Genomic DNA, 23,823 nt, shown 5'->3' with positions numbered 1-23,823 from the left:
AAATAAAAACAAACGAACACAAACAATCGTTCATGAACAAAATATATAATACACTCATACAGGTAGAGGATCCTGTAAAAAGTGCTCAAAGTGTGAGAAGTGTAAGAAGTGTATTATAACACTATATATAATACTATATAACACCATATAAACACCGTATAACAATATGTAACACTATATAATACCATATAACACTATGTAACACTATATATCATTATATAACAAATATAACACTATAGGTTGTCTGATAGCATGTCTATGATAGATGTATAGTGTTATATTTGTTATATAATGATATATAGTGTTACATAGTGTTATATGGTATTATATGGTGTTACATATTGTTATACCGTATTTATATGGTGTTATATAGTATTATATATAGTGTTATAATACACTTCTTACACTTCTCACACTTTGAGCACTTTTTACAGTATCCTTACCCCACTCATACATATTAGATATTTAATTTTTCAGAACTTTGAAGTATTTAATAAATATAAAAACCAAAACCACTGCTGAACTATCGAATGCAAACGAACACGTTACCGAACGTTCATGAACATAAACGAACGAACACGACCTTTGTTCATGTTTAAATTTCTTGTTCGTGTTCGTTTGTTTAATAAACGAACGAACACAAACGAACTTCCCACTGAGCGGTTCACGAACTGTTCACCAAACGTTTGGTTCGTTTGTAGTCCTAGTAGAGGGTCATGACCACATTATTTGGCCTTACTTGGAGTAATAGGCATTGCACGGATAAATCTAAATTAAACTAAGGTTTTGAACTTAAGATCTAACAAGTGAGCTAATATCATATTGGTGCTCTCGATTTTTTTTTTCTAGTTTTGTTTAGGGGACTCTATTTTCTTCTTCATATTATTTTGTTCGGTAAAATAAAAAGTTAATTTTGCCTAATTAATATAAGAAAGGATCTTAACCTTTCATTTTCAAATCAATGTCTAATATGAAAATGTAGGGGAAAAAAAAAGAGTGCAAGAGCATTCTTGGAAAAAAAACCTATTTATTGACTATGTCTCTTCACATGCAAGACACATTCATATTCCTCTCGTTTTATAAACGTCCATAACTTTTTTATACGACATTTAAAAAAATTGCACCATAAAATCGAACATTTTTTATCTTTAGTTTAAGTATTATATTGCTATAAAAAATATAAAAAAATGTAAAAACTCGAAAAATTGTGTTTATTTCTATGTTGTATAACATTTTTGTGCTACATTTTTTGTACTACTTTTGCGCTGAATTTTTTATGCTATATTTTTTTATACTAGATCCGTTCGCTAGAATATGACTCAATACAAAGCAAACATTAGCGTGTGTGTTTGCCTACTTGTTGCAACGGTGTTTGAACTAACAGCTCATCAGATCGTAGGTTTATATAGAACTAACCTTCAAGCAATTAGCACAAAACCAAGACACGATGCAAAATCAATTCATTACAACAACCAGATGAGATGAGGTGATTTGAAATCGAATCGTTTCAGACAAATAATCCTATCAAATTATTACCCAAAAGTTTGTCTTTGGGTTATATTTGCCACTTCTAGTAATGAGTGTAGCTGATACCTGCGGGTATACACGATATACACAACAGGTATTAAGCTAGGTATGAGACACAGTTTTAAGATCAAGCATGGGTATTTTGTCATTAATAGTTATTCTTATGGTGGTCAAATGTGCCAAAATATGGTAAATATATATTAAATGGGTCAAAATATATCAATCTAAATTAAAACGGGTAAAACATGTCAGATTATAGTAAATAAATGTTAAACGGGTCAAAAAATAGACAACTAAACTGAAGCGCTTATCGACAAGTATGTATTATATTGAGTTCGAAGTTGACTTCAGAATTGATGATACGAGTCAAGAGAAGTTGAGAACAGTTACAAGAATACTAGTTAACAGAACCACACAAAACAATGATCAGCACTGCAATTGTTGTATGGTGACTGCAGTTTGAGAACAAAGATAACCTGAAGGAGCCACCATCTATTTTTGCTTATGAGATTATAAATCAAGCAGGATTTAAACATATACTAGAAGCATGTTTCAATTAGATGATAATAAAAAAAGTTACCATTAAGTCTGATGAAAGCTAAACTAAAAACTATAAAAACCAAAATAGAACAGTAACAAAAAAAAAAAAAAAAAAAAAAAAAAAAAACACTAGGAATTAAAAGTAGATTCATCATCTATGAGTGAATGATAGAATCAGAATGATTAAGCAAAAGTAGCGACTCTTTGTAGGAGGTCATCCTGAAGAGCGACCCATAAATCCCAAGACCGTTGATGCGTTCCGAGCAGAGGTTATAAACTTCTAGTTCACCATCATATCCATGCGTCTTCGTCTGATCTATTATCGGTTGGCCATTCTTCCTAAATCCAATCATACTATTAAGCCCAACGTCGTTAACAGTGAATAGTTCTGTAAAGGAAGGTTTTGGAACACCATTTTTCAACATCATCAATACGTCACAAAATGGTTTCGGTGTTGAATTAGTAACAATACAGTGATGACTAAGCACCACAAGAGAATCATTGATCTTAGACATATTGTACAGCCTTCCAGAGCGTCCTGCTAAGTTATAAGGAAAGTCTATTGCTTCTCCAAATTCTTCACTTGCCAAATCAAATGAATAAAACGTAAGTTTATCTGTAATATTATTATCATAAGTGAGCCAATAAATAACCCCATCTACAACCACCTGTGTATTCCGGAAATGCAACGATTTAGACTTAAGCGGCTTGTTCATCGGCACACTTCTCCAAGCCCCAGAGCTTAATGTGAACACCTCAGCCGTGGCCTCGACAAAACGTGAAATCTTGACGATCTTAGCGTCGCTAGTTTTAGGACACACCCCAAAACCAATAACAATATCGGCTCGATCCGGTATCTCTATACCAACAGCTTTCCCAATTAGTGGATTCCAACGAAATATCTGAATAATCTTCGAGAGTAGAGGAGCCCGTATATGATTCATCAAGCACCTCATCTTCAGTAACCTACATGAAGTGTATTGTGTGAGTTGTTTTTGACATAAAAATAAAAACAAGTAGAATGAATACAACATAGATTTTTGCTATTTACCACTAGCTTAAGTTTTTCGAGGTTTGGGGAGCTTCTAATAAAAAAACAAAAATAGGTAACGCATATATGTGACAAAAGCATACGCATTCCATACACAAGTATTTCAAGTGGACCAATGTTGTTGGAAGCTTTCTCGGAAATGGAAGAAAAGACTTAAAGCATAGACAAAATAAAGATTAGTAATAGTTAAAAAAATTAAAGAGTAAATTACGATTTTGGCCCCTGTGGTTATATCACTTTTACCCTTTTAGTCCAAAAAAGAAGTTTTTAACATCTGAGCCCCCAACGTCTTTTTTTCTAACCCTTTTGGCCCCTAACACTAAACCTATCCATACTTCAAATTCCTTAGAGAGGATGCTTGTCCTTGCTGCCTCTTGAATCGGTAGCAGACATAAGGTGCTCTCTATTATGCCCGAAGGAAGCTTGCTGAGTTTATCCATCTTCAGATATTCTTGTTGCCTGCAAAAATAGCTACTCTCTTTAATACACACACAAAAGAAGCCCTAAAATCTCCCAGTGTATAACCAAAATCTCCCAATGTATAATCAAAATTTCCCAATGATTTAAAAGTTATAATAGCCCTAAAATCTCCCAATGTATAACCAAAATCAGAACCAAGAAGACTACATTTTAAACTTTGAGTTGTATGACCAGGGGCGAAGTATACAAGGGGCCGGGGGCGTCCGACCCCCGAACTTTTCGCTCAGTAGTGTGTTATACATGTAGTTTTCGTATAGAAATTTTTGGGTATATACGTTTTCGACCCCCGGTTCTATAGAAATTTTTGGGTATATATATTTTCGGGTAAAGCTTCGCCACTGAGGACAATGCAAACGTATTAAATTTCTAGTGCTTATGGTAAATTATCATAAGCACTCTATTTGTTTCTAATCACATTGCCCCTTGAACCAACCAAATGTAACAAATAATATGTAAAACAGGATTGATATATATCGTAATAATGTGAATCCTCATGATTCATTCAAAGGTTAAACAGATTAGATTAAAAACAAAAGAAGAAAGCTAATTAATCTTTCAGAAAAATTGCAAATGTTATTTAATAAGTATACCGACCCAGAAGCAGCACCCAACGAACCAGCCACCAGCGTCGACGAGCAGAAGCATAAACCGGAACGGAGTTAGGGTTCAAAATTCAAATATACAATTATTCACATTTGGTCCTTGTATTTTATGATAAGTTGTCAGAATGTTTTTCTAGTTTTTTAAGGATCATTCTATTGTTTAATTAAAATTGACATGACCTCGGAGACCAATTCGGTCTTGTACAGAGAAAGTCTCCTTCCAAAAAAAAATATATACTCGTTACGAATGAAACCATTACAAGATATGTGGCTTATCATCAACCTTGTATGGTCAATAGATATGGGGTTTACAGACCAAAAAAGTTCCTTTAACCACCAGACTAGTCTTTTAAAATGAGTTCACTTGTTTGAATTCTTACATTTTGTTATTTTTTTTCTTGGAGCGGCATTTCATGTATGTTACTAAAGGGCAGCATCAACTAACATTGATCATAATTTTATAAATATATACCTACAAACTAAGGGTGTAAACGAGTCGAGCTATTTGAGGTCAGCTAAAAAACCTCGAAACAAGTCAAATTTTAACAAGCTGGAGCCCAAGCTAGAGTTTATTAATAAGTTAGTTTTGCAAGCGAGCTCGAGACAGCTCGCGAGCCTGAACATGTATTATGTATTTATTTATATAATAACAATGATTATTTATAAAATTATGATCAAACTAAATATGTGTATGATGTTATATATAAATTTAGAAAAAAATATAAATTATAACTAATAAAAATTAATTAATAGATAATAAACGAGTTAAGCGGCCCAAGCCCGAGCTTGAAAAACTACCCACGAGCTAAGCTCGAGCTTTGAAACCAAATTTCAAACCGAGACAAGTTTGAGTTCTCATAAGTTAAACAAGCTTGAGCCAATTTGAGCTCGGGCTTTACTCCCTTGCACCCAAACGACAAAGTGAATTTGGAAGAAGAAAAAAGGAAAGTTAGCGGTTTCCAAGTGGCCATGTGGGAAACCGCCACATGGCGACTTTTTTTTTGTAAGGTAACTTTCATTCAAAACACCCAAAAGGCGGACCTCAAAGCAAGGACCCCCGGGCACAAACAAGGGATTACATCAAATCCAAAGGGTAATTACACCATTTTATCCAATCGACATCTTTAATTCTAGTTCTATGACGAAACCAAAAGAACAACTTACTCTTGATGCCCTCGAGCACTTCCACCGGTCTTCTATGTTTACGTAAAAAGATTCGCGCATTTCTTTCATTCCAAATAGACCACAATGTTGTGTATATGATGCCCCGAAAAATAACCTTCTGCTGATTTGAAACCGGCTGAGAATCGGTAATCGCTAGAACATCGGACACATCAAAGGCATAAAAAGAGCAAAGGCGACACCAAGCCATAATTCTATTCCAGATTTCAAAGGAAAAGACGCACCCGGTAAAGAGATGCATAGTCGTTTCGTGACCCGATTGACAAAGGTAACAATTATTATCTTGCAGCTGAACTCCTCGCTTTTCTAACGCTGCGCAGGTAGGAAGACGGTCCCGAAGAGCTCTCCAAACCATGATCTTACACTTTAAAGGAACCCAAACTTTCCAATTTATAGTCGGAGTCTTGTGAGTGTTAAAAGCATTATAGATAAACATCTTCGCTTAACTAACTGAAAACTTGCCGTTCGAATCACCTTTCCAGCTCTACGAGTCAGTGCCACCGCTCCATTGGAAGTTATACAAGTCTTCCAACAATTGGAATAACTCAGATAACTCCTCCTGAGTAGACGGGGCATACCTCCATCTCCAATCTAATGATTTGACACCATTTTGAACCTTCAATCTTTTACTGACAGTCACCCATTTGTCCGTTTCTAATCTGAACAGATTCGGATAAATCAACCTGAGCGGCGCATCACAAAGCCAGACATCACACCAGAATGAAACCGCAGTACCGTTACCAACTTTACCAACGAAAAGGGAGTTTAACGAGCAGCCATTAGGCAATAACTTGTCACTAACTTTGACGATATCCTTCCAATTCCCACTAGCCGAATTAGAACAAGGCATGGAAGTCCATCTACGTGCAGACCCATTGCAAGCCATGACAATGCGCTTCCAAAGACTATTGCCCTCCTTTTTAAACCTCCACGACCATTTAAGCAATAAAGCCTCGTTTGTTTGCTGTAAATTGGAAACGCCAAGGCCACCGTCTTTCTTTGAAGTAGATATAATCTCCCATGAGATCCAAGGAATTTTTCGTTCAATGCTAGAACCCGACCAAAAGAATTTCCTCATGATAGCTTCAATTTTTTCAATAACCATTTTTGGAGCTTTGTAGAGCGATAGGTAATAGATCGGTAAGCTTTCAAGAACCGACTTGATGAGAATTAAGCGGCCACCAATAGACATCTAGCTTTCCAAGACGCTAGCCTATTTTTAATAACTTCTATAACCGAGTCCCAATTACAAATCCTGGACATATTCGCTCCAACCTTAATACCAAGATAAATAAAAGGAAGACTACCCCTTCGGCAACCCAACACCTCCATCATATCGTCCACCTCATTGTTGGTGGTGCCAATCCCATAAAGATTAGATTTAGAAATATTAATACGAAGGCCCGAGCATAGATGAAAAATACGAAGGATCTGCGCCGTACTTTGTATGTTCTCCCTAGACCATTCTCCCATGATTAACGCATCGTCTGCGTAAAAAAGGTGAGTAATATCCGCTTCATTATCCGCGACCCCCATACCTTTTAAGACCCCGATCTCCTTAGCTTTCTTTAATAAACACGACAAAGCTTCCATAACAAAAAGAAAAAGAAAAGGGGATAGAGGATCACCTTGGCGCAACCCCTTCTCACACTTAAATTCGAAAGTAGGAGAACCGTTAACAAGGACCGAAGCCCGAGCGGAAATTAGAACCCCTTCAATCCATTTGCACCAAATAGACGGAAAACCCATTTGATCCAAAATAGCCAGCAAAAACTTCCAATTCACGTTATCGTAGGCTTTTTCAAAATCGATCTTCAATAAAAAAGCCTTTCTACCTTTTTTCTTTAACCATGCAAGAAGCTCATTGATCATTAACGGGCCGTCTAAGATAAAACGCTCGGCAATAAAAGCAGATTGGGATTCAGAAATAACCTTACCCATAACCTTTTTAAGGCGATTAGAAACGATTTTAGAAAGAACCTTACTAATCATCCCAATCAAAGTAATGGGTCTGTAATCTTTAAGACCCAAAGGTGTTTTAACCTTTGGAATCAAAGTGATAAACGAAGATGCACACCCCGGATTAATGACTCCAGACTCGTGAAAGTCCGAAACGATACGCTAAAAATCGTCTTCAAGCAAATCCCATGGCGAAGATGCACACCCCGGACACATGGCGACTAATAGGGATGAGATTTTTTTTCCTAAATATTTGTACTTGTACTCGTACCTATGCTGATTTTAACTATACGGTACATGTATGGTACCCTGTTTTATTGATTTCGGTATTCGCTGCTTTCAGTATGGTACGGGTACGGGTAAAAATGGTACTAGTGCCGAATTTGGTTATGAATGAATATTAAGATTTATTTTTCGTGTTATCGTACTCATTTTGATTTTACCTATTAGGTACTCGTATTGTATCACTTCTCGCACTGATTTTACCGTATTTGATACCCTTATTGTATTGGTACCTGTACTAATTTTACCTATTTAGTACTCGTACGAGTGCTCAAAAGATAAAAAACAAAGTGGTACCAAAATGGTTACCGTAACAAAAGACCGGTATCGATACCCGTACTCGTACCGTACCATAATAATCGGTACAATATTCAATACCCAATTTTATTCAAAATTTGGTACCCGCATTTTCGGTACTGATACGTGTACGGGTAGTGTACCATCTCATCTCATCCCTAGCGACTTCAGTAGACACAAACTTGTAAATGTATGTATTAGTAAACTAAAATATGAAAAAACAAAAAAAAACGAAAAAGAGTTAAAAAAGACAATGCAACGAGGAAAAAAAGGAAGACGGGAGCGGGAGGGGTAAAATCCTCAAAAATCGGATGTGAGTACATTCCCTGCTTGGTTAATCTCTTGAATCAAATACAGTATATCTACAAACATAAATTGGAAAAAACAAGTTAATGGTTTCCACGTGGCTAAATGGGAGGCCGCCACGTGACGACTACTGTAGACACAAACTTGTAAATGTATGTATCAGTAATTTTATGTATGTTGTCTAGAAAAAAAAAATTGCTATCCTTGGGAAAATGGACAGTAGGTCAGGCAAGGTAACAGTTCATGAAAGGTACGGTTTAGAATGGGTGGCTTTAAAACCTATTCATTTTGGTACGAGTCAGACCTTTGAACCAATATGTTCAAGTAATAACGGATTATAAACAAAAGAGGTTTGAGTCAAAACAAACTCTTGTAGAAAAAGTATCAGACGAGGACTTTTGTAACCTTGAGAACGATTACCAGATCATATGACTTAACACCATCAAAATATAATCAGAAATTTTTACAAAATCTATTCAACGCTCTTTATTCAACAGCACACAATGTACATATCTATGTGTTATATGCTTAGCCCCACACATGAACACTTCTAATTCATTTCACCATTTTGGTTGGTTGAACCAAAAACACCCGGCAAGGCGCGGTTGATGGCTCAAATGCTCAATGGTGTATGTTGAGAACACTTGTGGCGAAACCAACTATATTTCATGAGCGCAAGGCCGCACAACAAACATAGTAAGCAGCTATGTGATTGGGCAACAGATGGTGATTTTGATTGAAGAAAAGATGCTCCAGGGTGGCAGAGCAAGCTCCTCGCTAATATACCACAAACATATCGAAAGGATAAATGGTAAAAAGACTATGTATCTAGTCTGTGTGTACTTATATTTTTGGAACAGCTTAAATGATTAACAAAGAATCCAGTATTTTTGCCAACAATGTGAGCATATCAACTACTAAAACCACAAAAAAGTCATTACAAATTGCATTTCAAGACTAATTTTGCATTGTCAATAAGCGAAGCTGGGGCTTGGGCCCGTTTACTAAACGAGCTTGTTTTAAGTTCGGGCTCGAGCTCGTTTAAGCTCGGCTCGTTTCGAGTTGAGCTCGAGTACCTCAGCTGGTTTGCACCCCTATAATAAACCAGCCAACATAAGCAACCTATACCATCAACTTGGTGTTGATGTATAAAAAACCCACTTAATAAGGAGCATTTAAATGGTCTGCAAATGTGTGAGGTGTGAACCTCCCTTCAAGACCTACTGAGCTTTGATACACACCCATTTTTTTTTTACTTTTATTTTTATTCAAGACTCATCTTGCGACCCATTCTTTAAGCCCAGCAAATGAGAATCCATTTATAGAGATGATGCTATTCTTCTGCACCGAGAAAATAGAGCCAACTAACCAACCAAACATATAAACACAGCAGCCCAACCCCCACCCTAAACCATCCAAAAATAGAAGCAGATATGAATGAATCCCACAAAACAAAACAAAACACACACCACGCGAAGGAAAACACCCGAAAAAGAAACAGACTTATACTGCTAGAAAATGACAAACACGTCCACAAAGGCCCCCCATACTAAAGCTCACGCCAAAACTCACACACAGCAGCTGAATAGCGGTATAGAATCCAGCCGAAACACACCCACACCAAAATACGGTAAATATATATTAAATGGGTCAAAATCTATCAATCTAAATTAAAACGGGTAAAACATGTCAGATTATAGTAAATAAATAAATGTTAAACGGGTCAAAAATTAGACAACTAAAATGAAACGCTTATCGACAAGTATGTGTTGTATTGAGTTCGAAGTTGACTTCAGAATTGATGACACGAGCCATGAGAACAATTATGTAGGTCCCTCTCGGAGGATCGAGAACAAACCTATACCTTGTTATACCAACCCACTAGCGAGTGCGGAATCCAAGCTAGTAGGCAAACCGGGATGAGACAAGTAGAAACACAATCACACAAAGATTCACCGATTAACACTAGTCGTATTAATGCAAATGAAGATTTCGGTTACAAGCACAATGTTTACAAATCTAACATGTAAACTCTCAAGTGTGTGTGTGTGTGAGTTCCGACAGAAAGCTCTCAACACTCTCTATCTCTCGGTGCAAAAATGACAGAACTTTCAGAACTAACTCACACTCAACACATGCATGGGTATATATACCCAGCTCAGCAGGTCTGCTCGAAGGATTCGACAGATGGTCCGAAGGATCATCTGTCGACCACATGTTACACGAAAGATCAGCATACACCTCGAAGGATCATCCTTCGAGGTCTAATGGTCGAACCATGGTCGAACCATATCTTTCGATTACCTCGAAGGATCAGGTGTATCCTTCGAGGCTATCCTTCGATCAGAACATCTTTCAACTATTGTCCAAGTCAAACCGGAGGATGGTTGACTTGGTCAACTTACAACACAAATCAGGACATCGTTTATATCAGACCGAATACAGACAAAGTACAGACACAAGTGCACCAACAAACTCCCCCTTGGCTGTAGCTTTGTCTTTGATCTCTAAGCTTTGTCTTGTTCTTCCAAAAGTGTAGACTCATCTTGAACTTCGACGGTCTTTGGTCTTCAGGTCTTCAAGACTCTGATGTCCTATCATGTCTTCAATGTCGGAGGATCTTCAAAGTCTTCACGTCTTCAAAGTAGAAAGTGTATCAACAAACTACCCGTATCATGTAGGAAGTGTGTTGACAAACTCCCCCTAAACATAAGCTCCCCCTTGAGTTATGCTCGTGAAATACTTTAACTTTATGAAGTAAGATCCTTGTGGTGTTGATGATGGGCAGCGGCAACTCGATCATTTTCATCACTTGAGCGCCTTCTCGTCGTGTCTTCATTCCAGAGCTTGTCATCGACTATGTTCTCCCAGCCTTTAGAATCTGCACATGCAAGAAATCTAAACGCGTAATGAGAACAACCGCTTGGAATATAGTATAAACAAATGACACACGAATGACCATGTCATAATCAAACACCGTCCGACATTTTGAAAGTTTAATAAATTTGTCAATTTAAGTCTTTAACTTTCAAAACATGCAAATTTCGACCGTTTATGAAGATTTAGTCAGTTCGGTTTTCAGTCAGGTTTCAGGTAACGAAGACTTGAGCTCCAACATCGTACGATCGAAAATAAAGCAGAAATAAAATCTTTTTGGCTTTTATAAAGTTTATATTAAAACACACCTAAAATCTTTTTGGTATTTTTGAAATTAAAAGACAACAATTTAAAATCCTTTGAGTGTTATCAAACGACATCACCGCTAATGTCGTGCTGATATGCACCAAACGACGAAACTGTTTAAAAGAAATAATAAAAGTTAAGCAGTAAATAAATATATACAGACAATCTTTTTGCGAGTTTCGAGGGTAAGAGAATCATATCAGTGTACGGTCATGCCAAAACACTCTTGTTGTTCAATTAGTTAACATTAAGATAAGCATCCTATAACAATTATCGGTATTGTTGTCCACTTAAGCTCAACTTATCAGATGTAATCATGGTTAGAGGATACGTTAATGTATGATTTATACTTACCGACCGGTGTTCATCCACATCACGACACATTCCCGTATCAAGGTATGCACGAGAGTTCATCTTACCGGTGAGTATACCGATTATCATCTGTTTGACCGTATAAATTGTGAGATACTCACTTATTTTGATTTGAAAACAAGTCCTATGTGATATAATCACTTATTGAGGAGGAACTTGATTTTCGTATGCATGAGGGCACAGGTGCAAGTCCGTGAACAGGTCAGTACTTCCGTACAGCAGAGAGACGAACTTGACACCCGGATAAATGTGATATTTTATCACTTATTTGATTTGGACATGTGATTGTTTATCACTTATTGAGGTCGAATGCAGTATGCAATATGTACACGTATGTATAGTATCATGGAAGATCTAGACTTGCGTCCCCGTTATTTTTCGGTAAAAGATACAACCATGATACCCAGATGATAAGCAGCATAAAGACCGAATATCTCAGAACCTCGGCAATCTATCAAACGAAATTTCGGTACTAAGACCATATGCCAATGAATGGTTCCCACCTGATCTTCAGTCGATTAAGATTTATATCACCCTGCACACTTTAAAATGATTGTGAGCCTACCGATACATCTTATATAGAGCTGCTTATCGTTTTTCATTTAAGATTTAAAGAGGTTAGGCTAGACCACTGATGTACTATCATTTTCTCTTTTGCTCTCCAGGAAACTCATTTTTGATTTTCTATTGTTTTTGTGTTTTTGAAATTTTTCGATGTTTTTGGATTTTCAGATTTTGGATTTACTCCCCCTAAAATCAACAAGCTAAGATAAATTTAAAAACACACAAAGATATTTACAAAAATGATTTTCCGATGTTGGTTTTACTCTTGCTTGACCTTAATGCCGTTTACCAATAATAAAAAGTCAAATCTTGATTTGTCAAATGCTTTGGTAAATAAGTCGGCACGTTGGTCATCGGTGTGGACCTTAACAACATCGATTAGCCTTTTCTCAAAGCAATCACGTATGAAGTGATATTTGATTTCGATGTGTTTGGTCTTTGAATGCTGCACAGGATTTCTAGTGATATCTAAAGCAGCAGAATTATCAACGTAAATAGGAGTAGTTAGGAATTCAAAACCGTAGTCCCGCATTTGTTGTTGGATCCAAAGAACTTGGGAGCAACAACTTGAGGCAGCAATGTATTCAGCTTCGCATGTTGATGTAGCTACACACGTCTGCTTCTTGCACTGCCATGTAACTAGGCGATTTCCTAAAAACTGACATCCAGCCGTTGTGGATTTACCGTCGATTTTGCATCCGCCAAAATCAGAATCACTGAAAGCTACCAATTCAAAGTTATTATCCCTAGGGTACCACAGACCGGTGTCAGGGTACGCCTTCAAATAACGAAAAATCCTTTTAACAGCAGCAAGATGTGAGGCCTTCGGGTTAACTTGATATCTAGCAAGCAGGCACGTTGGGTACATTATATCTGGCCTTGATGCTGTGAGGTACATGAGAGATCCGATCATAGCGCGATAGTTTGAGGGACTAACAGCTTCTCCCTTCAAATCTGGAGTAATTCCGTGATTAGTTGGCAATGGGGTACCAATGGGCGTTGCATCAGACATCTGGAATCGGCTCAAGATGTCACCAACATATTTAGTCTGATGGATGAATATCCCAGACTCCGTTTGTTGTACTTGTAGGCCCAAGAAGAAGGTCATTTCCCCCATAGCACTCATCTCGAATTTATCCTGCATAATGCGCTCGAATTCCCTACACAAAACATCATTAGTAGAACCAAAAATAATATCATCAACATATACCTGTACCAGAAGAAGATCTCCATCTTGTTCCTTGATGAAAAGAGTACAGTCGATAAGACCTCTACGAAAACCGTTCTCCAGCAGATAGTGTGATAAGGTTGCATACCAAGCTCGTGGTGCTTGATGAAGACCATAAAGAGCTTTGTTGAGCAACCAAACCCGATCGGGATGGATAGGATCTTCAAAACCTGGAGGCTGTTCGACGTACACCTCTTCTTCAACCACACCGTGTAAAAATGCACTTTTCACGTCCATCTGATAGACCTTGAATCCTTTGAAGGACGCATAGGCTAGAAAGATTCGAATTGCTTCGAGACGTGCAACAGGTGCATAGACTTCGTTGTAGTCGATCCCTTCAATCTGACGAAAACCTTGAACGACTAAACGAGCTTTGTTTCGGATAACAACTCCGCGGTCATCCTTTTTGCATTTGAAAACCCAACGGGTACCAATCTTCTTGTATCCAGCAGGTTTCTCTACTAGTTTCCAGACACCCAGCTTCTGGAATTGTTGCAGTTCTTCCTGCATTGCTTCAACCCAAGCGTTATCTTTCAAGGCTTCTTTCCACGTTCTTGGTTCTTCTTGTGAGACATAACACGCGAAGGACCAGTCGTTTTGTTGCCCGGATTCTCGAATAGCTGCATACAAGCCTGCATTGTTGTTGTTTCGCAACATGTTTCTTGTTTGTACGCCACTTTGCACATTTCCAATGATGTTTTGTTGAGGATGGGTATTATGAATCCTTGTTTCTGGATTATCTGGAACTGGAACATTTATACCCAGGTTGTTAAGATTAAGATCAACAACCAATTCAAGACCCGGAATTGACGAAGAGGATGATGCAGTAGCCTCAGCTGTTCTATGAGCATCTACTGGAGGAGTACCCTCTGAAGTACCATGAACTGCTGTTGTAGGAGCTTCTTGATCTGCATCTAGAAATTCATCATCCTCTGAAGATTCGTTCAATTCGTTTGCATCATGAAAATCCTCATTGTTGAGAGTATTATTGTTCACCGAAGAAGATGGTTCTTGATTAACAAGAATTGGACGAACCACCGGTGAAACTGTTGCATTGTCACTCTCGAAAAACATCCTAGCCGCAGCATTTTCTTCAACGGCTTCAACATTGATCGAATTGAAGAAGTCATCGTACTCAAACATCCAAGGTTGACCCGGATTTTTGACTGGCAAGGTGTGCCTTTGTACTCTGACCTCAGACCATTCCTCGACCCTTTTAGTCTCTAGATTCCAGACTCGTAAGTTAGGGGTGGCATACCCAAGAAAGTATCCATCAATTGCTCTTGCCCCAAACTTTCCATTAGGATCGATGATTGTGCATGGAGCTCCAAACGGTTCTAGATAAGACAAATCTGGTTTCCGTTTTTGAAGAAGCTCGAAGCAGGTCTTGTTGTGTCTTTTGACTGTAAGGACTCTGTTCAATGTGTAACATGCAGAGGCCACAGCTTCAGTCCAGAATGGAATGGGTAACTGTGACTCTACTAACATTGTCCTAGCAGTCTCGATCAATGTGCGGTTCTTACGTTCAGCGACACCATTCTGTTGAGGAGTATAAGCTGCACTAAACTCATGAAGAATACCCTTTGAAGTGCAGAACTCCGTCATGGAATGATTTTTAAATTCAGTACCATTGTCGCTACGTATCCGCCTAACCTTCAACTTATACAAATTCTCAATCTGAATGATTAAGTTTTTGATAATACCAAAGGTTTCACTCTTGTGTGCCATGAATGCAACCCAAGAAAATCTTGAATAATCATCAGTAACCACGAGGCAGTATTGATCACCCCGAATACTCTTGTGCTTGACAGGACCGAACAAATCCATGTGCAAACGTTCAAGAGGAACTGCCACTGTGTTGATCTTCTTTGTAGGGTGCTTCTTCTTTGTTTGCTTTCCTTTCTGGCACGAAACACAGATGTCTTGAAGATGGAAATTTTTGAGGGGAACACCATTCACCAATTCATTTGAAACCAAATGATTCATTTTGCGTAAGTGAATGTGACCCATTCGTCTGTGCCAAGAGATAGTGTCTTTTTCTGTGGCTTTGGAAACGAAACAAGTTGCTTGTGCAGACGTAGTAATAGCCTGGCTCATGTCAAGGACGTACAAGTCGTTTATCCTTGGAGCCGACAAGAGAATCCATTCTTTTGGAATTTTGAAGCCGGGTTTCAGCACATAACATCCATTAGCATCAAAGTGTACTGAAAATTTCTTGTCACAAATTTGAGAAACACTAAGAAGATTGTGATCAAGTTGTTGCACAAAATTGATCTTGTCAAAGCTGACAATCCCGTTAGATATCATTCCTTCTCCCGTAATGTATCCACCTTTATCTCCAGCAAAAGCAACATAACCTCCTCTAATAGATTTAACGTCGTAGAGAAGCTTCATGTCGCCCGTCATGTGCCTGGATGCCCCACTATCAACAATCCAATGACTACTGATAGTTCCTCCTGAAGCACCCTGCACATGAACTCAATCAATTAGTTGGAGATGGGGACCCAAGCCATTGTGGTCTTGGGTCTTCCATTTTCATCAATGACAATAACTTCTTGTCTTTGATGGTTGGTGAATTGTGATGGTCCCCCTGATTCAGTAACCGTTTTTGGTTTCCAAGTCTGTTTGGTTTCACCAGTGTTTTTCTTTAAAAGTTTAACTTCTTGATGATTTGAAGTTTTAGAATTGTCTGGTTTTACAACAACAGATTGTTTTTGAACCGCATCGGTTTTAATCGCTTTTTCTATCTTTTTAACCTGTTGGCGTTTCTGTTTCTTTTCCCTTTCTTTTACAAGGCGGGGATCTTGTTTTGTGGAAACAGTTGGCTTACGGTCAGTTTTGCCACGGGGATCATCAACCTTTCCTTTCTGCTTATGAAGATATGGGCAATTTCTAATAATGTGCCCAATGGTTCCACACTCAAAACATGATCTTCGTTCTACAAACCCCGAAGAATCATGTGATCGTCTAGCCGATGATGTTGAACTTTGTGAACCCGAGGTACTAGGCTTTGAACTGCTTGGTTCATTTCTTTTCTCGACAATAGCTTTCTTGACAAAATCTAAGTTAGATTGATTTTCAAACTTTTCAATTTTGTCTGTTCCCGTCGATTTCACAAAGTTAACATCTTTCTTCTTCTTCTGATTCGGCTTCTTTTCAGCTTGAGCCGGTGATTTACCTTTGGGCTTGGTGTGATTTTGCTGTTTTGGCATCGCTGGTAATTTCTTGTTGCCAAATTGTTTTCGGATTTCGGCTTTTGGGATAGGAGGACACTGTGTAACTGTAACTTTAGGTCCTGCCTTTCCCAAGAACTTACTCGTCGAATTTTCAAAAACTTTACTGATTAAAGATTGATTAACATTTTTAATGGGAAAATCTTTGTCTGAGTAAATTTTATCATCACCAACTAGAGTGTACAGCAAATTCACACTCTCCGACTCCTTCTCAGACGAGGACTCAGTTGCAACAGTCTTAGCGGGTTTGACAGGGGGATCACATAGAATGTGATTCTCAAGAGGTATGTCCTCATTTTTGACTACCGCATCAGACTTTGCTGGGACAGTATCGTCAGATTCATCATCAGACGAATCAGCATCCTCAATCACAACTGGAGGATCTTGATTCTGTTCAGCACTTACAAATGTATCTGCTGACACATCTGAATCTGAGGATACTTCCTTTTGGTATCCGAGTCCTGCAGCAAACTCCTTAACATCCAGAGGCACAGAAGGTTCAAAGAAAACCCTGTCCTCTTCATCAGGCATGGCATCATAATTATGTCTCACTGGTGGTGGACACTTCTTGTAGCCTATGCATGTGACATCTCTCTTTTCCTTCTGAACGTCAATGATGTGATCTAACACATAGCTAGAACTCAAATAACTGTCTAACTTTAGTTGGATCGCATCACTTTCGGTTTTCACACAAGCCATCTCTTTTTGCATACTCTCAAGGCGAGATATATACAAATTAATATCAGTTTGTTTTCTTGAAACCATTTTAGTCAGTTCAGTTTTATCCTTCTTTAACGTTTCAATTACTGACTTAAATTCTTTTTCATGGTTTTCATAAAACATGTTGGCTTCTGTGCATTTAGAGAGATCCACAGTCAATTTCTGATTGTGGATGAATGTCACATCATATTTCTCTTGCAAAGCCTCATGCTTGCTTTGCAAGTCACACCAATCAGCACTCAAGGAACTATGTTTGTCTTGCAAGTCAAACAAACTAGCTTGTAAAGCATCATGTTTGGCTTGCAACTCAGACATGTTTCCTTCCAAATCAGCACACCTAGCATGCAATCTATCACATTCATCACAGTTATTAGCAGTGGGTTCATCGACACATACCTGACTTGATGAACCGTCGACATTAGCCATAAAGGCTGAATGGAGAGAAGACGAAGAGTAAGCAGCCTGATCCACCAGAATAGATCTTCTTTGAGTTTCTGCTACAGCTTCCCCCAAGAGTTCATCAATGTCAATATCATCCGAAACATTAGATGTCTCACCCACATGATCATCACCAGAGTTGGATGATTCTTCATCAACACTCCTGCTGTATCCAGAGGAGTCTTCATCTTCAGACGATTCATCACCACTGGTAGAAGATTCTCCACCACTGGTATGAACTAGCTCCTTCACAATCTGAGCAAAACATGCTGTTCCATCAGGAGCATCACCACCCAACTGGATTGACCAGTCACAACCTTCATCCACCTGAACTGCAAGTGCTCGGTTGGTTTGGTTGTTGACAGGCACCAACGTACGATCATTGTTTCTGTTCTGCTGGTTGCCTTGGTTCCTGAAGGGGTTTTGATTCCCGTGCTGGGCTGGCTTTGTGCATTCCCGTTTAAAGTGGCCCCGTTCACCACAGTTGAAGCACTTAACAGCTTGCTTATCGAACCCATACTTGGTGTCTCGCTTACTTTCCAAGCTGGTTCTGCCAGTACTTTCCATCCAATCCTTTGCTCTTCTCACAGCACTCGCAAAGGCCCACTTGATATCCATCAAGTCCATCTCTTCCTTATCAATCTGCCTGTAATCTTCTTGTGTCAGATTAATGTTTCCAATCTGACCTTCTATCAACCCACAGTACGCGCTCACTACAGTGTTAAGCAGCTCCATGTGTTCCTTAGCTACTTCTACACTGATTTTAGAAAAACTTGAAGTGTCAAGCTGTACTGTATTTGGCTTTGATTGTTGACCTGCAGCAGATGATGTTCCTCCATAACACGCATATTGAGGTTGTTGAGCAGGAGGAGGAGGAGGTGGTTGTACTGGATTTCCATACAGATCTGTGGTTGGAGGCGGTTTTACAGGAACTTGCACTGGATTGCCATACATATCCGTGCTTGTGACAAATGCCGTCTGAAGTGGAGCATGTGAACCGGCTTTTGCAGATGACGTAGTGGAGGTGCCATAATACATCTCTGGATTCTGTGGCACTGCAACTCTCTTTGCCTTCAACGTTTCTTCCTGATCCTTGTTCTCCAGAAGCTGCACGAAATCGTTGATATTTGTGGTTCTCAACGTTCCGTTGTACTTCAAGATTTCCAGGAAGTTGTTCCATTGAGGAGGCAATGCATCGGCAAACTTCTTTACCACCTCTGTTGGAGTCGTTGTGACTTCAAAGTTGGTCAGCTCAGTAAGCAGGTGATAAAAACGGCTTGTCATATCTCCCAAGGACTCCTTATCCATACATGTGAAGCCATCGAATTCTTTCTTCAGTAGATCTCGTCGTAGTTGACGTGTGGCTTCATTACCTACTCCTCTTGTCTTCAATGCATCCCACAGCTTCTTCGTAGTCTTGAAACTGACGAACTGATGATAAATATCCTTGCTCAGTGCTTGAGTGAGAATAGCGTATGCTTTCTTTTCTAAGTCATACGTCTTCTTTTGATCATCAGGAAGATCGGCAAATGTAGCTGTCGAAGAAGCAGCAACCTCGATAGTTTGATCGAATTCCGTAATGAACCGCAACCACAACTCTGTATTTTGACCAAGAATGTATGTATGAAAACGATCAACCCATCCTGGATATTCATGAAGATGCATCAACTTTGGAGGCCTGTTCAAACTTCCGGTTTCACTTTCGCTTAGTAGAAGACTTTGAATACTCGGAGTTTGATTTGAAACAAACGCCCATTGACCAGCTGGAGTGGCATTTGTTTGTGAGGATGTAGATACCGGAGATTCGGCCCATGATGGAGATTGACTGGTATTCATGTATTTTCCACTGTCTGGAGCCGGACTTCCCCACCAACTCGGATTCATGATAGATAAGCAAAATAAATGCTAAGTAAGAATGATCCGAAAGATACACAACCGAAAGATCCTGGTCGAAAGATCTGAAATCACAGAAAGTTGTTAACAATAAACAGATCACAAACGAAAGATATAATCTTGTTCGAAGGATCAACAGTACTCGAAGGATTACTGTTGACTCTCGAACAATGATCTCGAAAGACTCAAGAACACGAAGGATTCCCTTTTGAAAGATCTTTATCTTTCGTGTTAAATCCTTATCTTTCGATCAACAGATCTCGAAAGATTCACCAGTACGAAGGATCCTAATCTTTCGGACACGAATCTTTCGAAAAGATTCCTTTCTCGAAGGATATGTTTCAGACTTCGAAGGATGGGTCGAAAGATAGTAATCTTTCGAGCCTTCCTTGATCGACAGATATCGAAGGATAATCTTTCGATGCCGAAAGATATCTTTCGAGAGCTCTGACACAATCTGATCTGATGTGAAAGTTTGGTGAAAAAGGTGATGGGGTTGGTGAAGTTGCTTTCGGCAGAAGGGATGTTTCTGCACAACTTTCCACCAACCTTTTGACTTTCAAAAATTATACCCAAAAAGGCAAAACCTTATCCTCAAGTTCAGTCACCGGAAACACACCGGAATACCACCGGAAAACACAAAGTTTTCTAAAAACCAATTTTTATGTTACCCAACCCAAACTTGAACACTCCCGGTTAGTTTAGACACGTTTTTACTCAAAGAAAATGCAGGAAACTTAGTAAAAACAGGTGCAAAACCAAGTGTTTCAACACACCAAAACTTGTAAAAACCCGGTTTTAAACAAGGTTAAGAGCCTTAGCTCTGATACCACTTGTAGGTCCCTCTCGGAGGATCGAGAACAAACCTATACCTTGTTATACCAACCCACTAGCGAGTGCGGAATCCAAGCTAGTAGGCAAACCGGGATGAGACAAGTAGAAACACAATCACACAAAGATTCACCGATTAACACTAGTCGTATTAATGCAAATGAAGATTTCGGTTACAAGCACAATGTTTACAAATCTAACATGTAAACTCTCAAGTGTGTGTGTGTGTGAGTTCCGACAGAAAGCTCTCAACACTCTCTATCTCTCGGTGCAAAAATGACAGAACTTTCAGAACTAACTCACACTCAACACATGCATGGGTATATATACCCAGCTCAGCAGGTCTGCTCGAAGGATTCGACAGATGGTCCGAAGGATCATCTGTCGACCACATGTTACACGAAAGATCAGCATACACCTCGAAGGATCATCCTTCGAGGTCTAATGGTCGAACCATGGTCGAACCATATCTTTCGATTACCTCGAAGGATCAGGTGTATCCTTCGAGGCTATCCTTCGATCAGAACATCTTTCAACTGTTGTCCAAGTCAAACCGGAGGATGGTTGACTTGGTCAACTTACAACACAAATCAGGACATCGTTTATATCAGACCGAATACAGACAAAGTACAGACACAAGTGCACCAACAAATTACAAGAATATTAGCTAATAGAACCACACAAAACAATGATCAGCCCTGCAATTGTTGCATTGTGACTGCAGTTTGAGAACACAGATAACCTGAAGGAGCCACCATCTGTTTTTGCTTATGAGATTATAAATCAAGCAGGATTTAAACATTTACTAGAAGCATGTTTTCAGTTAGATGATAATAAGAAAAGTTACCATTAAGTCTAAGTCTGATGGGAGCTAAACTAAAAGCTATAAAAACCAGAATAGAACAGTACCAAAAAAAAAAAAGAAAACTAGGATTTAAAAGTAGATTCATCATCTATTAGTGAATGATAGAATCAGAATGATTAAGCAGCAGTAGTGATTCTGTAAAGGAGCTCACCCTGAAGAGCGACCCATAAATCCCAAGAACGTTGATGCGTTCCGAGCAGAGGTCATAAACTTCTAGTTCACCATCATATCCATGCGTCTTCGTCCGATCCAGTATCGGTTGGCCATTCTTCCTAAATCCAATCATACTATTAACCTGAACGTCGTTAACAGTGAATAGTTTTGTAAAGGAAGGTTTTGAAACACCATTTTTCAACATCATCAATACGTCACAGAATGGTTTCGGTGTTAAAATAGTAACAAGACAGTGATGACTAAGCACCACAAGGGAATCGTTGATCTTAGATATATTGTACAGCCTTCCAAAGCTATAAGGAAAGTCTACCGCTTCTCCAAATTCTTCACTTGCCAAATCAAATGAATAAATGGTAAATTTATCTGTAATATTATCATAACTGAGCCAATAAATAACCCCATCTATAACCACCTGTGTATTGAAGAACTGCAACAATTTAGACTTAAACGGCATATTCATCGATACATTTCTCCAAGCCCCAGAGCTTAATGTGAAAACCTCAGCCGTAGCCTCGGCCTCGCTGTCGACAAAACGTGAAATCTTGAGGATCTTACGGTCGCTAGTTTTAAGACACACCCCAAAACCAATAACAATATCGGCTCGATCCGGTATCTCTATACCAACAGATTTCCCAATTAGTGGATTCCAAACAACAATCAGGTTCTTTCGGTTCACTCGATCTCGGGTATATCCAAGCAAACACACCAATCCGTGAGAGCAATCGAGCATAAGCTGACGCCCAAGAAGTTTAACAGTTGGAGGAACAACAGGGGAAAACTTGTGGTGGGGGAAGTTATCATCATCTACAATTGAAACATATTTGTCCTCGGACAAACATGTATCCGTAGAAACAAATGTGTACCCAGTACCTCCTGTTATGTAGCTTACCAGTAGATGTTGCGGCTGAGTCTTGTTGTTGAGGGTGTGATGAATTCAGAGCTATCGATCAGAGATTTCCATTGCTTTGAAACGGATCTGAACCGAATCAAAGATTTGACAGGAACAACCCTTTTGATGATTTCTGCTTGGAGTTCGAACGGAATTTTGTCCGACATTTTTGGTGGACGGATTTTGATTTTAGGGTTTGGAAGGAAGGATTGAAGAAGGGTATAGGGGGTATGAGTTTTGGGCCGTTGGGCTTCGAACACTATGGGCCGTGGATGATGGGTGAGTCCAAATATGAGATTTGTTATATAGTAATGTTGTTTGAAATTTGTTTAAGGTGTGGTGTAAACCCTAAACCTTAAACCACTTGCCCCTCCTACCCTAACCCCTACTAATTCCGCAATGTCATGTCATCCACTCCATCCATCAACGACCCTAAACTATCAAACTTGGTGACACTACTATTCTAAACTATCCTCTTCTTTTTTTTCTTTACGAAATAAAGTAAGTTTCTACATAACATGAAACTCAACCATAGTAATATTCAAGATACATGAGTTGAACTGTTACTGAAGAATAATTAGCATGACGTGAGAATGTAACTCTTTCTAGCAAGTGATAAGTGAGCTGTGTGGGCTTAATTTTCCAATGCTTATAGAAAACAATCATATGCAATCTCATTCCCAATCGTGATCTTTCCCCTTGCACTAAGACACGACAAGCATAACATTTTAACAAATTTAAGTTGCAAAAGATCACAGTTCTCAAAATCTTGTAACGGTTTGAAACAATGTTGTTCATTTCACTGATAAGTTGACAGAACCACCAAGTGTTACTACTAATTGGATATTAACTAATATATGAAAAACAAAAAAGAGTTAAAAAAGACAATGCAGAAGGGGAAAAAAGGACGAGGGGAGCAGGAGGGGTAAATCCTCAAAAGTCGGATGTGGGTGGGTTAACCTCTTGAATCAAATTCTGTATATCTACAAACATAAATTGGAAAAAAAGAAGTTGATGGTTTCCACGTTTAGCCCACGGGAGGCCGCCACGTGACGAGTACTGTAGACACTTATAAATGTATGTATCAGTAATTTTATGTATGTTATCTAGAACCAAATCTGCTATCCTTAGGAAAATGGACAGTAGGGTCAGGTTAGGTTACAGTTCATGACAGGCTCGGTTCAGAACGGATCGCTTTAAAACCTGG

At 38.9% G+C, this 23,823-nt stretch overlaps 1 protein-coding gene across 1 annotated transcript; it reads right to left on the bottom strand.

The window, feature by feature from the left end:
• Positions 1 to 2,196: 2,196 nt before the first annotated feature.
• LOC110867736 lies at positions 2,197 to 22,655 on the bottom strand. The gene is made up of 2 exons (XM_022116744.2): positions 22,349 to 22,655; positions 2,197 to 2,932 (listed from the first exon to the last, which is right to left on the bottom strand). Exons 1-2 carry the CDS (start codon positions 22,455 to 22,457, stop codon positions 2,223 to 2,225), a joined length of 819 nt encoding a protein of 272 aa, XP_021972436.1. The 5' UTR covers positions 22,458 to 22,655; the 3' UTR covers positions 2,197 to 2,222.
• Positions 22,656 to 23,823: the final 1,168 nt, after the last annotated feature.

Source organism: Helianthus annuus, chromosome 7 (assembly GCF_002127325.2).
Source record: "Helianthus annuus cultivar XRQ/B chromosome 7, HanXRQr2.0-SUNRISE, whole genome shotgun sequence".
Lineage (NCBI taxonomy): Eukaryota > Viridiplantae > Streptophyta > Magnoliopsida > Asterales > Asteraceae > Helianthus > Helianthus annuus.
This window is presented reverse-complemented; position numbering and strand designations above follow the sequence as displayed.

What these genes read in the sequence shown, in the direction of transcription:
- LOC110867736 (XM_022116744.2), bottom strand. Translation starts at nt 22,457, where the DNA reads ATGCTCGATTGCTCTCACGGATTGGTGTGTTTGCTTGGATATACCCGA. An exon ending in ACTAATTGGGAAATCTGTTG is followed by an intron (nt 2,933 to 22,348) that starts GTATAGAGATAC and finishes GGAAAGCTGTTG; the next exon opens with GTATAGAGATACCGGATCGA.